General features: G+C 44.3%; 1 protein-coding gene across 1 annotated transcript in view; it reads right to left on the bottom strand.

Annotated features, from left to right (window-relative positions):
- The window catches only part of c11h1orf35 (chromosome 11 C1orf35 homolog), a 53,535-nt gene that overhangs the window by 13,450 nt on the left and 15,547 nt on the right, over positions 1–24,538 (bottom strand). Inside the window, exons 5-6 of the mRNA XM_072468177.1 lie at positions 17,392–17,464; positions 14,251–14,333 (exon numbers count right to left, since the gene is read on the bottom strand). Coding sequence (XP_072324278.1) covers positions 14,251–14,333; positions 17,392–17,464 — 156 coding nt within the window. The remainder of the gene's footprint in view (positions 1–14,250; positions 14,334–17,391; positions 17,465–24,538) is intronic.

Genomic DNA, 24,538 nt, shown 5'->3' with positions numbered 1-24,538 from the left:
GCTGAGGGAGGTGCTGGATAGTATCAGGGATTTGAAGTCAGGGAAGGCCCCTGGGCCCGATGGGTACCTGGCGGAATTTTATAAGGAATTTTCGACAGACCTGGCACCTTTTGGGGGCGTTTAATGAAGCAGTGGAGAATAGGGAGTTGCCAGAAACGATGACGCAGGCAGTAATCACACTAATCCCGAAAAAGTGGAAGGACCCGGTGGAATGTGGGTCGTATGGACTATAACGTTATTGAACACGGATGTGAAAGTATTGGCTAAGTTGTTGGCGGGAAGGGCAGAGGAGTGTGCCTCCGGGGTGGTGGCAGAAGATCAAATAGGTTTCGTGAAGGGCAAGCAGCTCGCGAGTAATAGAAGATGGCTGTTGAATGTGGTGATGAATCCGTCGGGGGCTCTGGTACTGGAGGCGGTGGTGTCCATGGACGCAGAGAAGGCATTTGATCAGGTGGAGTGGTGGTACTTGTTCGAGATTTTGGGAAGGTTTGGGTTTGGGCCGAGATTTGCAGCATGGGTAACCAAGGGCGAAGGTGAGGACGAATTATATGAGCTCATGAAGCTTTGACTTACACAGGGATACGAGGCAGGGGTGCCCACTGTCACCGCTGCTGTTTACGTTGTCCATAGATCCATTGGCAATGGCTCTCAGGTGGTCGGCAGAGGGGCATGGGATTATGAGGGGACAGAAGGAGCATTGGGTGTTGCTCTATGCAGATGGCCCCTTGCTGTATGTTTCGGATCTGTTGGAGAGTATGGGAACGATTATGGGACTGCTGGGGAGGTTTGGAGGGTTCTCGGTACAAGCTGAATGTAGGGAAAATAGAGAGGTATTCCCGGTGAATGAGCTGGCACAGCGGGCTAATTTAGGGGGCATGTCATTTATGGTAGTGAGGGATAGGCTTAGATAATTGGGGATTCAGGTAGTGAGGGAATGGACGAGGCTCCATAAGTGGAACTTAACAAAGCTGGTGGAGGAGGCTAGGGAGGATCTTAAGCTGTGGGATACACTGCACTTAACACTGGCGGGGAGGGTCCAAGTCGTGAAAATGAATATTCTGCCGAGGTTCTCGTTTATCTTACAAGCTCTCCCGATCTTTATACCAGCTCTCCCGATCTTTATACCAAAGGTCTTTTTTCGGAAAGTGGACACGATCATTTCTGACTTTGTATGGGTGGGGAAGGTGACATGGGTGGGGAGGATCCTGTTACAGAGGCAGAGGCAGGATGGGGTTGGCATTGCCGAACTTGCCTCATTATTATTGGGCGGTGAATGTGGACAAGGTGCGGCGGCGATGGGAAGGAAAAGGGATAGAGTGGGTTAGGATGGAGGAGGAATCTTGTAAGGGGTCTAGTTTGAGGGCTATGGTGACGGCAGGTTTGCCAATGGCTCTGAGTAGGTATTCAAGGAGCCCGGTGGTGCAGTTCACAGTGAAGATATGGAATTAGTTGAGGCATTTTAGGGTGGAAGGGATGTCGGTGCTAACACCGTTGTGCGAGAATCATGGGTTTGAATCGGGGGGGGGGGGGGGGAGAATAGTGTTTACAGGAGGTGGAGGGAAGTGGGGCTGGTCAAGGTGAGGGATCTGTATTTGGAGGAAGGATTTGCCAGTCTGGAGGAGCTAAGGGAGAGGGTGGAGCTGCAGGTTAGGGAATTTGCGCGAAAGGTCTGGAGGGGGTTCCCTAGGTTGCTGGGATACACCCTGCTGGAGCGACTGCTGCTTCCGGATGTGGAATGGGAGGGAAGAATTGGGAATATCTACAAGTGGCTGGGGGAGCAGGGAGGTGAAGATCAAGGAGAAATGGGAAGTGGAGCTGGGAATGGAGATCAGTTGGGAGTATGGAGTGAGGCACTGCTTGGGTAAACAGGACCTCCTCTTGTGCAAGGATGAGCCTGATACAGTTTAAGGTGGTGCACAGGGTGCATATGAGTTGGGTGAGAATGAGTGGGTTCTTTCAGGGAGTAGCAGATGTGTGAGAGAGGTGTGGGCGGGGGCCAGCGAATGATGTGCACATGTTTTGGGATTGTGAAAAATTGGGAAGATTCTGGGCGGGAGTGTTCGCGGTCTTAGCCAGGATAGTGGAGGAGGAGTTTGACCCGGACCATTTGGTGGCGATATTTGGCGTTTCAGAGAAGCTGATGCTCATGGAGAGGTGGAAGGCCGATGTCTTGGCTCTCGCCTCTCTGATTGCACGGCGGCTAATTTTGCCAGAATAGCGGTCGGCATTGCCACCTGGGGGTAGCAGCTTGGCTGGGTGATCTGTACGACTTCCTGAGATAAAAGATAAAGTGTGAGTTAAGGGGCGTTTGAGGAAAGGTGGGGGAGATGTTTGTGACCGTGTTTGAGGGGTTGTTCGTCACGGGGGAGGGGGGGGGGTTGGTGAAAAAGGGGAAAAAATCTGTACAGACTGTGGAGTTGATTGCTGGGAATTATGTTTCCCAGAGTGTTTATTCGCTGTCACCTGTTTTTATACATATTTTTTTTAACTGAGAAGGAACACCTCAGCAACATGGATCAAGGTTTTAAAAGGTTTTCAGGGGCAGGACTGCATCTTGAGTGGAGCAAGTTCCCTTTTCAAACACCGAGCGTGCAGTATCTAGGCCACAGAATCACTGCACAAGGCTTCTCTCCTGTGGAAGGGAATGTTCGAACGATTAATGAAGCGCCAGAGCCCAGGCTTGTGGCCGAGCTCGGGTCATTTGTCGGTTTGATGAACTATTATGGAAAATTGTTACTAGACCTGTCTACAATATTGGCTCCACTGTACCTTCTTCTGCACAAAGAAACAAAATGGAAGTGGGGAGTTTGCACAAAAGACAGCTTTTAAAGATGCGAAAGTGCTGCTGCAATCAAAATATCTGCTCATCCATTTTGATCAAGACACGGAACTTAATCTGTCATTTGATGTCTCATCCTACGGTGTAGGCGCACTAGTTTCTCATGTAATGAAGGATGGATCAGAGAAATCCATTGGTTTTGCATCTAGAATGTTCCAAGAGTTTTTGCAAAGGATTACACCATGTGTGTACCGCACCTTTTCATCCAGCTTCAAATGGTTTGGCAGAGCGAGCTGTTCAGACATTGAAGGGAGGATTGAAGAGAATGTCAGGTGATACTTTAGAGACCAAGCTCTCAAGGTTCTTATTTCAATATCGTATCACACAAACAACTACGTGACTCTCGCCAGCTGAATTATTGATGTTTAAAAGACCAAAGTCTCAGTGGATCTACTGCATCCAGATGTTAAAACAAAAAAGTGGGAAGGAGACAAGAAAAGCAGGAGGTAGGATTATTATGCTAAGGAGACACATATCAGGAATTTTGACAGTAACCAGCGTCGGCTACTTGAGTTATTCTTAACCGAATGGTCCATTTTTTTTGGTAGTGAAATTGAACATTTGAAGAGTTGTTCATGGGCATCAAGATTATATTTATCATCGCCATGACTCAGAGACAGCAAAAGTTCCAGACAATAGAAGGAAATGCGGCTGTGGAACTTCAACAAGAAGTGCTTCTGTTGTACCAGAACTTCTAGTGGACACTACTTCAGGAGAGGGACACTCATGCACAGATACTCAACCTACCCCTGCGCCCACAAGTTCAGTTGAACTAAGTCAAGCATCACCAGAGTTGATGGAGTCACAGCATAGTCGCATAGCTCCTGAAACACTAAAGTATAATTAAGGCATTGTTTCATTGTATTCCTGTCTTTAAAGAGGATTAAAATTTAAGAGGGGGGGAGGGGAGAAGTGCTATAGCGATTGTTATGCATCTTATTTAAATCCATTGCTGATGTCATCAATAAGTGCTATGATGGCATTAGTTGTCACCTGTGTATATTTATATTTAACTGCTGTTAGTTCTAATTCTATTCAGTTACTGTTATTTTGATGTTTAACTAGCTGCCTCGGTTCTGTAGTCCATACGGTTTTTAAAACTTTGTTACTTTTATACTGAATCACTACAGTGCAGGAGGTTGTTCAGCCCACCGAGTCTGCACCGACCCTCTGAAGGAGCACACTACCTAGGCCCAATCCAATCCCCCACCCTATCCCTGTAATCCCACTAGCAGAATTTAGCATAGCCAATCCACCTGACTTGCACATCTTTTGACTGTGGGAGGAAACCAGAGCACCCAGAGGAAACCCACAGAGACACGGGAAGAATGAGCAAACTCCACACAAGTCACTCGAGGTTGGAATCAAACCCTGGCGCTGTGAGGTAGCAGTGCTAACCACAGTGCAACCATGCCGCCCTATTAAAGAAAATTTACTTTATTAACAACGTGCCTCGACTACCTTTGTGTGGTCAACTTATCACAGATGTATTATGAGAATATTTTATTAGATTGTAAAATTTCTCCAAAGCCCATGAAAGAGATACAATAAAAATTAATGGGCTGCCTCAGAATACAAAGCATATTAGGTGGAAAATTTGATTTAAATAAGTAAAGGCTTGGGAGTAAGAACGCTTCGAGAACTATCCACAAAGTAGATACAGGTAAAGGGAGAGCTTGAGAAACTTTTAAGTCCATTTCTGATTTTATTTTATTATTAAATTAGGTGATCTACAAGTGAGGAATGTAGGGAAAGTTCTCCACACATTTTAAAGGAAGAAAAAGTGATCATGAACAAGGATGAGACAAGAAATGAGAGGAGATAAGATCTTGTCCTATGAAAACAACATTTAAAAGAATAATTTAATGTTAATACTACTAGGAAAGTATTGTTTTATAATGTGCACCATGAGCTGGTACTGGTGATGATGAATTTGATTGGGGGGGGGGGAAGGAATTTAGCTAATAACGGTACCACAGTATTTAACATGGGCATCACAAATGAATAGTTTGGATTTAACCTCTCTGGAGGTAGAGATGCAAAACCTAAAGGAGTAAATTAAGATATTTTAACCAAAGGAATACCAGCCAGGACTTGGGAGCTCAAAGTGGGCTAAATTATGGACCACTGACAATACATCAGGTAGAAAACGCAAGGTTGATTTGGGATAGCAGTGCAAATGCAGTAAATTTGGGAGATTATGTATTCGGAACTATAGAAAAAGAATATCATTATGGAAACGAAAATCCAGGCCCGGTTTCCAAAACAACATTTTGTTTTACCCTATAAACATCTGACAGAATTGGTCAATGAATATTGATGAATATTTACCATCACAACATCACATGAATTAATGTACAATATAGGATAAAGGAACAATTACAGGAATTCGTGGGAAATATGGTTATAATGTCTAACAGTTGCCAGAACTAAATCAGTTGCTAAATATCAAAGTGTATTTCTGCTAGAGCAACATAATGTAACACAGAAAACAGAGTGAAGAGACCCTTCGGCCTATCGAGTCTGCACCAACACATGATAAGCACCTGACCTATCTACCTAATCCCATTTGCAACATTTGGCCCATATCCTTGAATGTTATGACATGCCAAGTGCTCATCCAGGTACTTTTTAAAGGATGTGAGGCAACCCGCCTCTTCCACCTTCCCAGGCAGTGCATTCCAGACCCTCACCACCCTCTGGATAAAAAGGCCTTACCTCACTTCCCACCTAAACCACCTGCCCCTCACCTTGAACTTGTGTCCCCACATTTGCGCCCTATCCACCCCTGTCCATGCCCCTCATAATCTTGTACACCTCGATCGAGTCACACCTCGGTCTTCTCTGTTCCAGCGAAAACAATCCAAGCCTATCCTCTCTTCATAAATTAAATGTTCCATCCCAGGCAAAATCATGGGGAATTTCCTCTGCACCCCCTCTCGGGCAGTCACATTCTTCCTATAATGTGGGTATCAAAAATGCGCTCAGTACTCCAGCTTCGGCCTTGCCAAAGTTCTATCCAACTCCAACATGACCTCCCTGCTTTTTAATCTATGCCTTGATTGATAAAGGCAAGTGTCCCATGGGCCTTTTTCACCACCCTATTAATCTGCCCTTCCGCCTTCAGAGATCTTTGAACAAACAGGCCATGGTCCCTTTGTTCCTCGGAACTTCCTGGTGTCATGCCGTTCATTGAATATTTCCTTGTTAAATTTCTCCATCCAAAGTGCATCACCTCTCACTTTTCAGGTCGAAATTCCATCTGCCACTTTTCTGTCCATTTGACCATCTTGTCTATATCTTCCTGTAACCCAAGACACTAAACCTCATTGTTAACCACTCTTTGTGTAATCCGCAAACTCACTTATCTTACCCCCCACATAGTCATCTATGTAGTTTTTAAATGATGAATAACAGGGGACCAATACAGATCCCTGTGGCTTCCAGTCACTAAATCAGCTGTCGGTCATCACCATCTGCCTCCTACAAATAAGCTAATTTTGAATCCACCTTATCAAATTATACTGTATCTCGAGTGCATTTGCCTTCTTTGTGAATCTTCTACATGGGACCTTGTCAAAGGCTTTGCTGAAATCCAGATAAACTACACCAACTGCACTACCATCGTCTACACACCTGGTCACCTCTTCAAAAAATTCAATCAAATTTATTAGCCATGACTTACCTCTGACAAAGCCATGCTGACTATCCCTGATCAAACCATGCCTCTCCAAGTGGAGATAGATTCTCTCCTTCAGAATTTTCTCCAATAGTTTCCCTATCACTGATGTGAGACTCATTGGTCTGTAGTTCCCTGGCTTATCTCTACAAGCCTTCTTAAATAGTGGAACCACATTAGCTGTTCTCTATCCTCTGGCACCTTCCCTGTGGCCAGAGAGGAATTAAAACTTTGGATCAGAGCATCTGTAATCTCCTCCCTTGCCTCCCACAGCAGCCTGGGCCACAATTCATCCAAACTTGGGAGATTTGCAGGCGGCACGGTAGCACAGTGGTTAGCACTGTTGTTTCACAGCACCAGGGTCCCAGGTTCAATTCCTGCTTGGGTCACTGTCTGTGCAGAGTCTGCGTGCTCCCCCCGTGTCTGCATGGCTCTTCTCCGGATGCTCCGGTTTCTGCCCACAAGTCCCGAAAGACGTGCTTGTTAGGTGAATTGCACATTCTGAATTCTCCCTCAATACACCCGAACAAGCGCCGGAATGTGGTGAGTAGGGGATTTTCACAGTAACTCCTTGCAGTGTTAATGTAAGCCTGCTTGTGCTAATAAAGATTATTAAAGTCACCATAGTCCCAGATGACCATAGGCTGCTTTTCCCTTTTGAGGGAGAGAGCTGACTGGTGGTGATTTAACCGAAGGATCACCAGACCTCAAAGTGAGAAGGCGAGGCCTTCATGAGTAACCTCAGCCGGTACAGGAATTGAATCTGCGCTGCTGGCGCTCTGCGTCATGAACCAGCTGTCCAGCAAAGTGAGCTAAACCGGCATCCTTTACCTGTAATACACCTGGCATTAAAGTAGAGACCATCCAGCCTGGCATTACTCCTTCGAAACGTAATACAGCTGTATTCCCTCTGACTTGATTGCTTTTCTGTGTTATGCTGTGTCCCTTTTCGGTTAACACTTTGTGTCACCTCCCCTGTCAAATTAGTTTAAACTCCTAACAGCACTAGCAAACCCACCCTCAAGCATGTTAGTCTGAGGTAGACCTTCCCGCTTGTACAGGTCGCACCTTCCCCAGAAACGGTCCCAGTGATCCTAAAACCCTTCCTCCTGCATCAACTCTTAAGCCACGCATTCATCTGCCCTATTCTCCTATTTCTGTACTCGTTAGCACGTAGCACTGGGAGTAATCTAGAGATTACGATCAGAGAGGTCCTGCTTTTTAAGTCGCTGCTTAGCTCCCTGAATTCTTGATGGGAGACCTCATCCCTCGTTCTACATGTCATTGGTACCAACATGTACCAAGACCTCTGACTTATCACCTTCCCCTTCAGGATGCCCTCCAGCCGTTCAATGACATCCTGGACCCTGGCACCAGGGAGGCAACACGCCATCCTGGAGTCACTGACGGCCACAGTAGTGCCCATCTATTCCCCTGACTATAGAGTCCCTTATTACTGTTGCTCTTCTTCTCCTCCCCCTCCTCCCCTCCCTTCCTGTATAGGCAGGCTTGTGGGGCCAGAAGCTTGGTTCTGTCTGCACTCCGAGGGAACCAGCACCCTTGTCAGCCTCCAAAATGGAATACCGAATATATGACTAAGAAAAATTGATGATATCAAAATCACCGCATGGTGGATGTAATTGGGGCCTGAATGTGAATATTCATTCATGGGTTAGGATTATATCACATGTATCAGTCATTGTTAAAATATAATAATTCTGTTTCTGCTAATCTAACCGTGGTTTTAGCAACATGCAAATAAAATGCAAGTCCAATGGGATCTGAAAAGATTTATTCCAACTGGATAATTTACAAAAATACAAAACTATGACTGTAAAATATGGACACACCTGATTGATGGCAGATGAGAAAACACCATCAAGAGCTGCGTAAACAACTTCGATATTGCAAAGTCTGTATGGACTAGCAATGCCTGAAAAAGTACTGATAAGTGCTGAGCATTATTTGATAAAGGATTGTACCAGGCCTCGAAAGGCTGGAATGGAGTCAAACATTTGTCTTGAGAGGGCATTGCTGGTGGTAGCACTGTTGCCTCATGGCGCTGAGGACCTAGTTTTGATCCCGGCCCCGGGTCACTGTCCATATGGCGTTTACACATTTTCCCCGTGTCTGGGTGGGTCTCACCTTTCACAACCCAAAAAGACGTGGTTAGGTGAATTGGCTACGCTAAATTGCCCCTAAATTGGAAAAAAAAATTGGGTACTCTAAATGTTTAAAAAAGAGGGACATTGCTTTGAGGATTCGTTGCTGTAGCCATAATGGAATAATTACCATTGAAGACAGGAGGAAGGGTCAGGAACAGAGTGACTGACTGTAGTGCCCACTCATAAGTACCAAGGAGATGTTAATGTATGTATTCATTTGGGCACTGTGGTGGGACAGATCAATTTGGTGTTATCGATTTAGGGGAACGATCATAGAACCAACCTAATTGGGGTATTGTTTCTACTTTAGAAAAATCTCTTCTTTTCTTCGGATATATATATAAAATGCTTTCTCCTTTCAATGAAGTTATCTTTCTTTTCACATTTTTCTCTTTTCCCGACCCTTCCTCCTGTCTTCAAATTAATTATAATTACTATAGTTGTCATATTATAATCATTAGCAAATATCCTGGGGGGGGAAATTTGCTAATGCTCTTCGGGAGGGTTTAAACTAGTTCAGCAGGGGCTTGGGAACCTGAATTGTAGCTCCAGTATACAGGAGGTTGAGAGTAGTGAGGTCATGAGTAAGGTTTTAAAGTTGCAGGAGTGTACTGGCAGGCAGGAAGGTGGTTTAAAGTGTGTCTTCTTCAATGCCAGGAGCATCCGGAATAAGGAGGGTGAACTTGCGGCATGGGTTGTTACCTGGGACTTCGATGTTGTGGCCATTTCGGAGACATGGATAGAGCAGGGACAGGAATGGTTGTTGCAGGTGCCGGGGTTTAGATATTTCAGTAAGCTCAGACTTTTTCCCCGGGTGGAACAAACCATTACAAGGGGACATAAATTTAAGGTGAAAGGTGGAAGATATAGGAGGGATATCAGAGGTAGGTTCTTTACCCAGAGAGTAGTGGGGGCATGGAATGCACTGCCTGTGGAAGTAGTTGAGTCGGAAAGATTAGGGACCTTCAAGCAGCTATTGGATAGGTACATGGATTACGGTAAAATGATATAGTGTAGATTTATTTGTTCTCAAGGGCAGCACGGTAGCATTGTGGATAGCACAATTGCTTCACAGCTCCAGGGTCCCAGGTTCGATTCCGGCTTGGGTCACTGTCTGTGCGGAGTCTGCACGTCCTCCCCGTGTCTGCGTGGGTTTCCTCCGGGTGCTCCGGTTTCGTCCCACAGTCCAAAGATGTGCGGGTTAGGTGAATTGGCCAATGATAAATTGCCCTTAATGTCCAAATTGCCCTTGGTGTTGGGTGGAGGTGTTGAGTTTGGGTAGGGTGCTCTTTCCAAGAGCCGGTGCAGACTCAAAGGGCCGAATGGCCTCCTTCTGCACTGTAAATTCAATGATAATCTATGATTAATCTAGGACAAAAGTTCAGCACAACATCGTGGGCCGAAGGGCCTGTTCTGTGCTGTATTTTCTATGTTCTATGTTCAGGGAAGATGGTAAAAGAGGGGGAGGAGTGGCATGGTTAGTCAAGGACAGTATTACGGTGGCAGAAAGGACGTTTGATGAGGACTCATCGATTGAGGTAGTATGGGCTGAGGTTAGAAACAGGAAAGGAGAGGTAACTCTGTTAGGGTTTTCTATAGGCCTCCGAAAGGTTCCAGAGATGTAGAGGAAAGGATTGCAAAGATGATTCTGGATAGGAGCGAAAGCAACACGGTAGTTGTTATGGGGGACTTTAACTTTCCAAATATTGACTGGAAACGCTATTGTTCGAGTACTTTAGATGGGTCCGTTTTTGTCCAATGTGTGCAGGAGGGTTTCCGGACACAGTATGTAGATAGGCCAACGAGAGGCGAGGCCGTATTGGATTTGGTACTGGGTAATGAACCAGGACAGGTGTTAGATTTGGAGGTAGGTGAGTACTTTGGTGATAGTGACCACAATTCGATTTTGTTTACTTTAGTGATGGAAAGGGATAGGTATATACTGCAGGGCAAGAGTTATATCTGGGGGAAAGGCAATTATGATGCGATGAGACAAGACTTAGGATACATCGGATGGAGAGGAAAACTGCAGGGGATGGGCACAATGGAAATGTGGAGCTTGTTCAAGGAACAGCTACTGCGTGTCCTTGATAAGAATGTACCTGTCAGGCAGGGAGGAAGTGGTCGAGCAAGGGAACCGTGGTTTACTAAGGCAGTCGAAACACTTGTCAAGAGGAAGAAGGAGGCTTATGTAAAGATGAGACATGAAGGTTCAGTTAGGGCGCTCGAGAGTTACAAGTTAGCTAGGAAGGACCTAAAGAGAGAGCCAAGAAGAGCCAGGAGGGGACATGAGAAGTCTGTGGCAGGTAGGATCAAGGATAACCCAAAAGCTTTCTATAGATAGGTCAGGAATAAAAGAATGACTAGGGTAAGAGTAGGGCCAGTCAAGGACAGTAGTGGGAAGTTGTGTTTGGAGTCCGAGGAGATAGGGGAGGTGCTAAATGAATATTTTTCGTCAGTATTCACACAGGAAAAAGACAATGTTGTCGAGGAGAATACGGAGATTCAGGCTACTAGACTAGAAGGGCTTGAGGTTCATAAGGAGGTGTTAACAATTCTGGAAACGTTTATAAGAGATAGGGTGTATAATCATCTGGAAAGGAATAATTTGATTAGACATAGTCAACACGGTTTTGTGAAGGGTAGGTCGTGCTTCACAAACCTTATTGAGTTCTTTGAGAAGGTGAATGAGGGTAAAGCAGCTGATGTGGTGTATATGGATTTCAGTAAAGCATTTGATAAGGTTCCCCACGGTAGGCTACTGCAGAAAATATGGAAGCATGGGATTCAGGGAGATTTAGCAATTTGGATCAGAAATTGGCTAGCTGGAAGAAGACAAAGGGTGGTGGTTGATGGGAAATGTTCAGACTGGAGTCCAGCTACTAGTGGTGTACCACAAGGATCTGTTTTGGGGCCACTGCTGTTTGTCATTTTTATAAATGACCTGGAGGAGGGCGGAGAAGGATGGGTGAGTAAATTTGCAGATGACACTAAAGTCGGTGGAGTTGTGCCCAGTGCGGAAGGATGTTACAAGTTACAGAGGGACATAGATAAGCTGCAGTGCTGGGCTGAGAGTTGGCAAATGGAGTTTAATGCAGAAAAGTGTGAGGTGATTCATTTTGGAAGGAATAACAGGAAGATAAAGTACTGGGCTAATGGTAAGATTCTTGGCAGTGTGGATGAGCAGAGTCCATGTACATAGATCCCTGAAAGTTGCCACTCAGGTTGAGAGGGTTGTTAAGAAGGCGTACGGTGTTAGCTTTTATTGGTAGAGGGATGGAGTTTCGGAGCCATGAAGTCATGTTGCAGCTGTACAAAACTCTGGTGCAGCCGCATTTGGAGTATTGCGTGCAATTCTGGTCGCCGCATTATAGGAAGGATGTGGAAGCATTGGAAAGGGTGCAGAGGAGATTTACCAGAATGTTGCCTGGTATGGAGGGAAGATCTTATGAGGAAAGGCTGAGGGACTGGAGGCTGTTTTCATTAGAGAGAAGAAGGTTAAGAGGTGACTTAATTGAGGCATACAAGATGATCAGAGAATTGGATAGGGTGGACAGTGAGAGCCTTTTTCCTCGGATGGTGATGTCTAGCACGAGGGGACATAGCTTTAAATTGAGGGGTGATAGATACAAGACAGATGTCAGAGGTAGGTTCTTTACTCAGAGAGTAGTAAGGGTGTGGAATGTGCTGCCTGCAACAGTAGTGGACTCGCCAACACCAAGGGTATTCAAATGGTCATTGGATAGACATATGGACGATAAGGGAATAGTGTAGATGGGCTTTAGAACGGTGCAACATCGAGGGCCGAAGGGCCTGTACTGCGCTGTAATGTTCTATGTTCTATTATTAAATATTCAATAAAATTGTTGTTTTTCAACACATTATTTGTCATAGTCATCCATTCCATTTACGCCCAGAGCATGGATGGCTCCGAACCCAAACGAGACTCTGAAGGGGGCTCTCATGACCCCTTATATCAGCCCCCCAAAATACCACTCAACCACAACCTCCCACTCCTTCTCAAAAGGACCCTTGTGTTATGCTTTCAGTGGTGCTATGTGAAAGAAAGCTTCCATGTCCGCAGAGCACCTAAAAGTGCTTAACAATCAATTAAATACCCCTAAAGAACTGAAGTATATTCACTGTTGTAATATAGGAGAGTTGGTAGCCATTTTCCATAAATATTGACCAGGATATCAGGAGAACTCTGCTGCTCTTCTTTGAACAGTGTCAAAAGATATTTTACATCTTTTGGGGAAAGTCATGTCTCACCAATTTGATTGAGTTTTTTGAAGGGGTAACCAAGAAAATAGATGAGGGCAGTGCAGTCGACGTTGTCTACATGGACTTTAGCAAGGCCTTTGACAAGGTACCGCATGGTAGGTTGTTGCAAACGGTTAAATCTCACGGAGTTGGGGAGCGTTACAGAACAAAGAGATCTAGGGGTACAGGTTCATAGCTCCTTGAAGGTGGAGTCGCAGGTGGACAGGGTGGTGAAGAAGGCATTCAGCATGCTAGGTTTTATTGGTCAGAATATTGAACACAGGAGTTGGAACGTCTTGTTGAAGTTGTACAAGACATTAGTCAGATCACACATGGAATACTGTGTTCAGTTCTGGTCACCCTATTATAGGAAGGATATTGTTAAACTAGAAAGAGTGCAGAAGAGATTTACGGGATGCTACCAGGACTTGGTCTGAGCGAAAAGGAGAGGCTGGGACTTTTTTCCCTGGCGCGTAGGAGGCTTATGGGTGATCTTATAAAATAATAAGGGGCATAGATAAGGTATATAGTCAACATCTTTTCCCAAAGGTAGAGGAGTCTAGAACTAGAGGGCATATGTTTAAGGTGAGAGGGGAGACACCCAAAAGACACCAGAGAGGAAACTTCTTCACACAGAGGGTGGTGAGCATCTGGAATGAGCAGTGGTAGAGGCGGGTACAATTTTTCACTTTAAAAAACAGTTACATGGGCAGGGTGGGTAGAGAGAGATATGGGCCAAATGCGGGCAAGTGGGACTAGCTTAGTGATAGAAACTGGGCTCTTGGACAAGCTGGGCCAAAGGGCCTGTTTCCATTCTGTAAACATCTAGGACATCAACCCAACCTGAGAGCCAATGGGGCTTTAGGTTTAGTATCACTTACAGTTTCTGTACTTCTTCATTAGCTCACTGTAGCAGGGGAGCAGCATTACCCATCAAAGGATCCCTTAATAATTTTAATGTCATTAGACCACCTCTCAACCTTCTAAATTTGAGACAATACAGCCCAATTTTATGCAACTCATCCTCACAATTTAACCCTTTAAAACCCCAGAATTATTCTGGTGAATTTGCACCCATTCTCTGATGGCCAATATACCCTCCCTGAGGTGCGTGCTGAAAACTGAACACATTGCTCCAGATGCGGTCTGCCCAAGACTCTGGTATGTAATCTGCTCCATTCTGTATTCCAGCCCCCGAAGATAAAGAAAACGCTGTCCACTCTTGTTTACACAAGAATCAACATTTTCAGGAAGAGTAAAGTGAAATGGGACAAATCAAAACACAGTGACTGACCACAGCTCACCTCAGGGTCTCAGGCTCTCCTGGTTGCTGCTCTGCTTTCCGCTTCTGGCTCGATGATTCCCCGATGTGGTCAGATTTGTGGTGCTGTAAGAGAAGAAAGAAAATGAACACTGGAAAGAAACAGAAAAAGGAGGCATATCATTTTAAAATAAACAACAGGTACAGTTAACAAAGCAGGTTGAACGTCTGGGGCAGTAGTCTCAGGTTGGAACTTGGCTATTCAAATTTATCCTGAGGTATCATCAAACCTATTAATTTCCATCACTTTTCTGCTTTAATTTCTAAATGATCTTGTAGCTATGTATATTATGTTTGACTAGTAATATTGCTGAAATATATTCCACAGCTGAACATTGTTATTTATTTTAGAGGTCCCATCCTATAGGATACTGGGGAAGTGACCTCTGTATAATGGTGATTTGTGTGTTCTTTGGGGATGCTCTCCTTCCCAATATCAGCACATACTGCAGGCAGCGAGGGCGGCCAGGGCCCCGGGGCAACCAAGGCCCCGGGGCGTTAGCAGCGAGAAAGTTAGGGAGCCAGCAGTGAGAGCGGCAGTGAGTCCCGGGGCTTCAGAATCTAATAACTTCTATTTAATTAATGTTAAACACAGAGTATTTGAAGATAACAGGGTGAACAGATGCTAGATTTGTTCATTATACTTCAATTGTATAAAATGAAGTCAGCCAGCACTGGCATCCGCAGTAATTTGCTTTTATGCCTCGTGTGTTGGGGAGGAATATGCTGGGATAGTTTGTGTCTCTGCTCAGCAGGCTTGAAAATCATCCTGCATCAGATAAAGACTAGCGATGGATTCATCCTTCTGCCATATGCATTGATCAGAATTAACGTGATAGCAGAGGGAGAACAATAAGCTTCGCTGCTGTGGAAGAAGTCTTTTGTCTCTATCCTCGGAGGGAAAATAAGCATACTGCGATTGGCAATTTAAATTGCAGAATGGTGGAAGGATTATGCAAAATCTCATGCTTTGATTATACACAAATTTGTCCGGAGACAAAACTACATCAACATTGGAAAACCGAAGTTGCGTTGTGGGCACATTACCCTGAAAGGAACAAGATATGGCTTAGTCCCAGTGTTCGGGCATTTAAATTACTTGATTGTACACGCATTTTTCATGTTGAAACACTTTTAGTATTGACGTTGGTTCAATTCCATGCAAACGACTCTCCTAGACCAAATGGCCGCTGCTCTAAACAAATGCCTGGGTAAACAGTCACTCCCAGCCACTTTCTTATCAAATATAGACAACTGTGCAGTGAAACAAAAGGTGAAGGATTCCATGATGGCTGTATTTCGAGATTGACAAAATATTAGATGAAGATTCCAGTACAAAGGCAGGGTTGCTGGCAGGCGGTCTGAGACTGGTCGTACCTTTTGTCAATTTGAGAGTCAACACAGAAAGCGAGCCTGTGACGGTGACTTAGGTGTTTGAACCAGAGAAATGCACAGGGAATGGTTAATCAATGTGATTTCAAGTATTATTAAGTGACAAACTGCCAGCTGCGAAAAAAATTGTGTTTTTGAAGTAACCCATGAAACAAATTCTTCTGAGGCCGAAAACAGTGATGGTGACTGTCATGTAGGAATTTGAATCCAGTGATGAATATATTGATGGTCGATTCATTCAACTGTGCAGTTCTGGACAGCAGTTGTACTTCTACAGCATGTGGCATTGATTGGCTTAACTGCTACCTGGAGTCTGTCGATGAGGCTGACCGGCGGAAGGTCAAGGAGTATGAAAGCTCTACCTGTTTCAGGTTTGGAGACGAAACGTCTTCCAAAAGGGGTAGTCCTTGCTTACAAAATAGCAAGGATTAGTCTGTTCAACGGTACTGATATGGGCTCTAGCGAGATACCTCTATTATTAAATGAATCTGCAATGAGAAAGGTTCAGATGATACGAGACAGAAGAATGATAGGGTGCATTTGGGGAAAAACACAGAACTACATTTTACTCGGTCAGGCCTTTACTGCCTGCCACTTAGGAAGCCAGATATTTCTCGCTATGAAATTTGGTTAACCTCTGGGAATAAGAATTTGGTGGACAAAAAGATTATTATTTGAAGTTTGACAGTTTTCATGCCACAAAACCTGAAAGCTCGATTGCGCGAGGAGTGGTTGATAAAGGATACAATGACGTTATTGAGCAAATCATGACACAAGTGTGAAATGTGTGAAACCCCTATTAATTACAGCCCAGTCCCAGGGCACCTCCGAATACACTGGCATCAGCTTGGGTGGGTTTCTTGGGGATCGTTTGTTGTGACCGACATCCTTGCTATGAGCAACTACCACTTATTTGCGGCTTCCTGAAAACCTGTTCCAGTATCAGCCCTCTCCCTAGGAGCGCCAACTAATATTGGCACACTCTCTGAGACTCTATGACTTCATTTTGGAAAGGCAGAATCAGCTTCTCAAATCATTATCGCAAAAATTACTATGTACCAGAAACAATGTACTCATAAATTAGTGAAATACAAATGTGCTGGGAGTCACAAAAATAGCTACTGATTACAGGGATTCACCCAAAATAACCACGGGCCCCTTGGAAATTCTCCAAGGCCACATTTTGAAAACCGAACTTCAATTGATCATTCCAACTGCAAAATATGATAACTCACTTTACATGTTCAATTTTTAGATGATCGCGAGTCATTACTACATTAATATGAGAGTCATAGATTCCATGCTGATCTGTATCTCAACTCGATTTAGCCAGCTTTGATCACTGCCCTTTGTGTGAAAAAGTGCCTTCCGATATCTGTTTAGAAAGACCTTTCTCTAATTTAAGATTATGCTCCCATGTTTTGGATCCTCCATGAGAGGACATTTTCTCTGTGTCTACCCTATCAAATCTCTTTCTAATTTAAAATCTCTTGATTAAATCAAACCTCGTTCAAAGGAATATACTGTAAGTTATTACAATCTTTCCTCATAATTGTAACCCTTTAGGCCTTGATATCATTGGAGTGGGTCTGCACTATAACCCTTCCCAAATCAATATGCCCTTCACGAGGCCTGATCAAGGTTCTGTATAACTGTAGGACAACATTCTCATTTTTGTAGTACAGCCTGCCATCCAGTCTTAAACATAATTGAGAAATGCCTCTTTTCCTACCGTAAAAATAGCCAGTCCAAGCTTAGACGCCTCACGGTCCTCTTTAGTCAGCATCATTCTGGGAGCGCTCCCACTAGAAGCAAAGAGTTTTGAATTGGTTAATCAGATGCCAATTTACTCTCGTTAGTCTTTATTGAATTGGATTTGTTTATTGTCATGTGTACCGAGGTACAGTGAAAAGTATTGTTTTGAGTACAGTTCAGACAGATCATTCCATACATGGAAAATACAGAGGGCAAACATAAAATACACAATGTAAATACACAAACTTGGGTGAAGCATATAGGAGTGCACATCTACTCAGCGGAGAAGATGTGAAGAGATCCGATCAGTCCAATAGAAGGCCGTTTAGGAGTCTGGTAACAGCGGGGAAGAAGTTGTTTTTGAATCTGTAAGTGTGTGTTCTCAGACTTTTGTACCTCCTGCCTGATGGAAAAAGTTTGAAAAGTGAATAAGCCGGGTGGGAGGGGTCTTTGATTATACTGTCCGCTTTCCCAGCGGGAGGTGTAGACAGAGCAAATGGATGTGAGGCGGGTTCATGTGATGGAATGGGTGGTGTTAGTGACTCTCTGTAGTTTCTTTATTTCACGTCAAGAAAGTTTTCCTACTTTCTTCCTGACTTCAATGGGCTGGGCGCTAAGCAACTTGCTCTCAAGTCTCAAGACTCTGTGAGGCAGCTTGATCTCAAGCCTCTGCCATTGTCACGCTATATCAGCTGCAAGATGAGCGACAAATGGCAGAGCAGCAAAGTGTCTCTCTGCATATATACTCGCACAACAATGGACCAAGATCCAGAAAAGTTTGGAGGAAAGAGTGGAGAGCAGTGCCAAGGTGCCCGGGTTCCAGGGGGGAGGGCTAAGGAGCCACCCTGCACTTACCCTGACCACCCAGGGGTCTCCGGTGGCAGGGGAGACACCCCGGTGCCGTTCCACCTGTTCCACGTTTGATCACGCCCATTTTGGGCGGAGTTCTGACTCCGATGTCTCACGGGACTTTGGTGAATCCCGTGAGGCATGGAGGCTGTCGGAAGGCTCGCAGCAGCCCTCTCCCAGGATTCACCGGCTGCATTGTGCTCTCGCTTGAGCGCAGCGTAGCTGGAGAATCGCACCAATGTATAGTTGCTAAATTTGCTGATGACACAAAAGATAGGTAGGAGAGTAGGTTATGAAGAGGATAAAAGGAGTTTGCAAAGGGATATAGATAGGTTAAATCAGTAGTCAAAAATTTGACAGATGGAATATAACTTGGGAAAATGTGAACTTGGTCACTATGGCAGAATATTAGCTGAATGAAGATAATCTCAGAGTAAGGGGTCACCTATTTAAGACAGAAATGGAGGAATTTCCTCTTCAGAGGGTAGTGAGTGTGTATTTTTTGACTGCAGAGGGCTGTAGAGGCTGGGTTGTTAACTATGTTCAAGGATGAGATAGACAGATTTTTAATCAGTAAGAGAATCAAGGGTTATGGGGAAAAGGCGAGAGATTGAAGTTGAGGATTACTATATCAGGTCAGCCATGGTCTCATTAAATGGGGGAGAAGACTCGATGGGCTGAATGGCCTACTTCTGCTCCTTTGTCTTATGGAAGAAAGGTTGCAGAACTTTGTGGTACAGAGGGATCTTGGTGCCCCAGCACATTAATTTCAAAACGTTGGTATGCAGGTGGAGCAAGTGATTAGGAAGGCTATTGGAGTGTTGGTATTTATTGCATGGGGAATCGAGAACAAAAGTGGGGAAGTTTTATTAATGTTGCATAGAGCATTAGTGAAACCGCATCTGGAGTACTGTGTACCTTTTTAGTCTCCTTACTTAAGGACATAACTCCATCAGACGTGATTCAGAGAAAGCTCTCTCGACTGATTCCTGGGACAAAGGGGTTATCTTATGAGGAAAGGTTGGATACGTTGGATCTGCATCCACTGGAGTTTAAAAGAATGAGAGGTGATCTTACTGAAATCATGCAAGATCCCGAGGGTGGATGCTATTACGATCCTGGACCAACATTTGTTAGGACGCTGGACAGGAACATCAATCACTTTTTTAAATTTGTAAAACTGCGAGGAAAAGAGCTTCACTCCAGGAGTGATTCCATACACAAATAGCGATATGGTGTATTAAAGCAAACTTTATTTAAACTTCTTTAATGTGACTTATTTAACACTTCTTTAACACCAAACTATCTTCTTCTAGGAAGCAAGAACAAAATGCATTGCCTTCTTCACTGCCTTGGAGATCAGGCAGATCATTTGTGGGCAGCACGGTAGCACAAGTGGACAGCACTGTGCTTCACAGCGCCAGGGTTCCAGGTTCGATTTCCCGCTGGGTCACAGTCTGTGCAGAGTCTGCACATTCTCCCCGTGTCTGCATGGGTTTCCTCTGGGTGCTCCGGTTTCCTCCCACAGTCCAAAGACGTGCAGGTTAGATGGATTGGCCATGATAAATTGCCCTTAGTGACCAAAAAGGATAGGAGGGGTTATTGGGTTACGGGGATAGGTTGGAAGTGAGGGCTTAAGTCGGTCGTTGCAGACTCGATGGGCCGAATGGTCTCCTTCTGCACAGTATGTTCTATGTTCTATACATCATGCAATTCTGTACTGCCTTTTAACACAGAAAAACCTCCCAACACATTTCACAGTATTCAGACAAAAAAAATAGGTGGATAATCAAAAAGTTGGTTTAGAGGAGAATTTGAGATTAGGACCTCGATGGCTGAAAGCACAGAGCTAATAGTGGGGTGAAGGATACACAGTGTAAGAATCACAGTAGAATCATAGAATCATTAGTGCAGGAGACCATTTGGGTCTCTGTACCGATCCTCTGAAACTGCACCCTACCTAGGCCCAACTGCCCCTCCCCCCCCCCCCAATTACCTCCGTAACCCCACTTACCCTGGAGGAAACCCATGCAGACAAGGGGGAAAAGTGCTAACTCCACACAGACACCCAAGGTCGGAATTGAACCCGGGTCCCTGGCGCTCTGAGGCAGCAGCACTAACTACTGTGTCGCGCCTGCATGGTGAGTTGGAAGAATGCAGGGGTTTTGAAGCTGTAGGCCTCGAGGAGGTTGGGAATGGGGAGCGACACAGCCAGGAAGGGATCTGAAAACAAGAATTTTTTTGTTGTTGTTTTAAATGATGGTGATTGGGGACTGCAAATTAGGATTATAGGCAGCAGAATTCAAGATGAGCCTAAGTTTATGGGGGAATTGAATCAGCAGAAACTTCTATCGACATTAAGATAATCTGAAGTAGCCAGATTAAATCACATTTACCTAGCAGCCGAGCCTGAGGATGTCCCAAAGCACTTTAGACAAAACCATTCACAGGGGGAGAAACAAACAATGTTCCCAATATACAGAAAGGTTTTGGGAAAAACTATCTGCTCTCCTTATGAGTATTGCCACTGGATAGTTAGCATCTGTCTGAATAGACAGGAGTCTCAGTTTAATGTTGCCTCTGAAAGATGGTACCTCTGAAAGTGCAGCACTGTAGATTAGGTACTCAAGTTTCTGGAGGAGGACTTCAGCTCTTCTGATACAAGCATTACCAACTGTTCTCAGCCCACAGTTAGAGAAGAGGTAGAGTTTGAAACATAATCTATTCATTATTCTACAGTAATGTGGGAAAGCCGATATTCCTCACACAACAAAACAAGAGAGGGGGAAAAAAGTCAAATCTAATGAAATGGCGAATGGTTCTTTTTCGGATTGGAGGAAGATATACAGTGGGCTTCCCTGCTGTAGGTACTAGAAACACTGCTTTTCCTGATTTATATTAATGACCTAGACTTAGGGTTAACAGGGCACACTTTCAAAATCTGCAGATGGCACAAACCTTGGAAGCATTGTGAACTGTGAGGAAAGTGATAAACATCAAGATGACATAAAGGGAGTCAAGGGTTATGGGGGACAGACAGGAAAGTGGAGCAGAAACTGCTACCAGATCAGCCACAATCTCATCAAATGGCGGAGCAGACTTGAAGGGCCAAATGACTTACTCTGCTCCAATCCTATATTCCAAATGGTGGAATGGGCAGACATGCAGCAAATGAAATTTAATGCACAGGAATGTGAACGGATATGTTTAGTCAAAAAGAACGAAGAGAAGCAATATACAATAAAGGAGCAATTCTAAACAAGTACAGGAACAGAGACCTAGATACATAGAAGATAGGAGCAAGAGGCCTTTTGACCCTTCAAGCCTGCTCCGCCATTTATCACGATCATGGCTGATCATCCAACTCAATAGCCTAATCCTGCTTTCTCCCAAAAACCTTTGATCCCATTCGCCCCAAGTGCTTTATCTAGCCGTCTCTAGAATATATTCAATATTTTAGCATCAACTACTTCCTGCGGTAATGAATTCCACAGGCTCACCACTCTTTGGGTCAAGAAAAGCCTCATCTCTGTCTGAAATGGTTTACCCTGAATCCTCAGACTGAGAGTCCTGGTTCTGGACACACTCACCATCGAGAACATCTTCCCCCCCATCTACCCGGTCTAGTCCTATTAGAATTTTATAAGTCTTGATGAGATCCCCCCTCACTTTCATTCTTTTTAACTAAATGTATCCGTTCACATTCCTGTGCATTAAATTTAATTTGCTGCATGTCTGCCCATCCCCCCTCACTCTTCTGAACTCCAGCGAGAACAATCCTAACCTAGACAATCTCTCCTCATATGACAGTACCGCCATCCCTCGACTCAGTCTGGTAAACCTTTGTTGTCCTTCGAGAGCAAGAACATCCTTCCTCAGAAAAGGAAACCAAAACTGCACACAATATTCGAGGTACGGCTTTACCAAGGCCCTGTATAATTGCAACTACACATCCCTGCTCCTGTACTCAAAATCTTGCGCAATGGAGGCCAAGGCACCATTAGCCATCTTTACCACCTGCTGCACCTGCATGCTGACCTTCAGCAACTGGTGCATATGGACACCCAGATCCCGCTGCACACTCCCTCTCCCAATTTACAACCATTCAGGTAGTAATCTGCCTTCCTGTTTTTGCTTCCAAAGTGAATAACCTCACACTTATCCATATTATACTGCATCTGCCATTGATTTGCCCACTCACCCAACCTGTCCAGATCATGCTGCAGGATCTCTGCATCCTTGTCACACGCAACTTGATCATCTGCAAACTCTGAGATGTTACATTTTGTTCCCTCATCCAAATCATTAATATATATTGTGATTAGCTGGGGTACATGTACGATCCCTGTGGCACCCCACTAGTTATTGCCTGACGATTTGAAAAGGACCCATTAATTCCTACTCTTTATTTCCGGTCTACCAACCAGTTTTCTATCCACCTCAATACAGTTTCCCAATCCCATGCGCTTTAATCTTGCACAATAATCTCTTATGCGGGACTTTGTCAAATGCCTTGTGAAAGTCCAAATATACCACATCAACTGGTACCCCCTTGTCAACTGTACTGGTTACATCTTCAAAGAATTCCAACAAATTTGTCAAGCATGATTTCCTCTTCATAAATCCATGCTGACTCTGACTGATCCTGCCACTGCTTTCTAAATGTTCCGCTATAAAGTCCTTGATAATGGATTCAATAATTTTCCCCACTACCGATGTTAGGCTTACTGGTCTATAATTCCCTGTTATTCTCTCTACCTCCCTTTTTAAATATTGGAGTGACATTAGCTACCCTCCAATCTGCAGGGACAGTTCCAGAGTCTATAGACTTGCGGAAGATGACCACCAATGCATCCACTATTTCCAGAGCCACCTCCTTAAGCACTCTGGGATGCAGATTCTCAGGCTCTGGGGATTTATCCGCCTTCAATCCCATCAATTTTCCCAGCACCTTCTCTACTAATATTGATCTCCCTCAGTTCTTTCCTCTCACTAAACCTTTCATTCTCCAACATTTCTGGTATCTGATTTGTGTCCTCTTTTGTGAAGACAGAACCAAAGTATGTATTCAATTGCTCAGCTATTTCTTTGTCCCCTTTTATACATTCCCCCTGTTTCTGTCTGTAGGGGGCCTACATTTGTCTTTACCAATCTCTTTCTCTTCACATATCTATAGAAACTCTTAGTGTCAGTCTTCATGTTCCCTGCAAGCTTACTTTTGTACTGTATTTTCCCCATCTTAATCAATCCTTCGATCCTTCTTTGTTGAATTCTAAACTGCGCCCAATCCCCAGACCTATTATTTTTCTTGTCCAATCTGTATGCTTTTTCTTTGGATCCGTTACTATTTCTAATTTCCTTTGTAAGCCACAGTGTGCCCCTAGGGATATATGTGCGCACATCATTGAAGGTGGCAAGGCAGTTAAGAAAACGAACAGGATCCTGAGTTTTATAAATAAAGGCATAGAGGACAAATGCAAAGAAATTACGGTCCACCTTTATAAAACATTAATTTAGCCTCAACTAGAGTAGCATGTCCAAATCTGAGCACTGCACTATGGGTATGATGTGAAGGCTTTAGAAAGGATGCAGAAAAGATGTATGGAAACAGATGAGGAGTTTCAGTTATGTGGATAGATCAGTGAAGATGGGGCTGAGAGGAGATTTGATAGAGGTATTCAAAATTATGAGGGATCCAGATTGAGAGAAATCCTTCCCATTGGCAGAAGACACCAATTTAAGGTGATTGGCAAAAGGTGCAGCGGTGACATGCGGAAAAGCCATTTTTGGACAGTAGGTGGTTAGGATCTGAAATGCACTGCTGGAAGTGTGATGCAAGCAAATTCAATTGAGACTTTTAAAAATAATTAACTGAAGATAGAAAAAATACAGGTTAAAGGAAAAGGGCGGCAGAGTGGCATGAGCTGAATTGCTCTTGCAGAGAGCTAGCACGGACTCAATGGGCCAAATGACACACTTCTGTGCTGTAACCATTCTATGCTTTCTATATTCTAAATAGTTAATTCATTGCTTATGAGGTTAATTATTTTTAATTTTTCCAATTAAGGTACAATTTAGCATGGCCAATTCACCTACCTTGCACATCTTTGGTTTGTGGGATGAGACCCAAGCAGACACGGGAAGAATGTGCAACTCCACACGGACAGTGACCCGGGGTCAGGATGGAACCCGGGTCCTCGGCGCCATGAGGTACCAGTGATAACAACTGCACCACCGTGCCGAGGCTAATTCTTGCTGAGAACTCATTTCAAATT

The sequence above is a fragment of the Scyliorhinus torazame genome, chromosome 11 (assembly GCF_047496885.1).
Source record: "Scyliorhinus torazame isolate Kashiwa2021f chromosome 11, sScyTor2.1, whole genome shotgun sequence".
NCBI lineage: Eukaryota > Metazoa > Chordata > Chondrichthyes > Carcharhiniformes > Scyliorhinidae > Scyliorhinus > Scyliorhinus torazame.
Note: the sequence above shows the minus strand (reverse complement) of the source record. Positions and strands in the feature narration are given on the sequence as shown.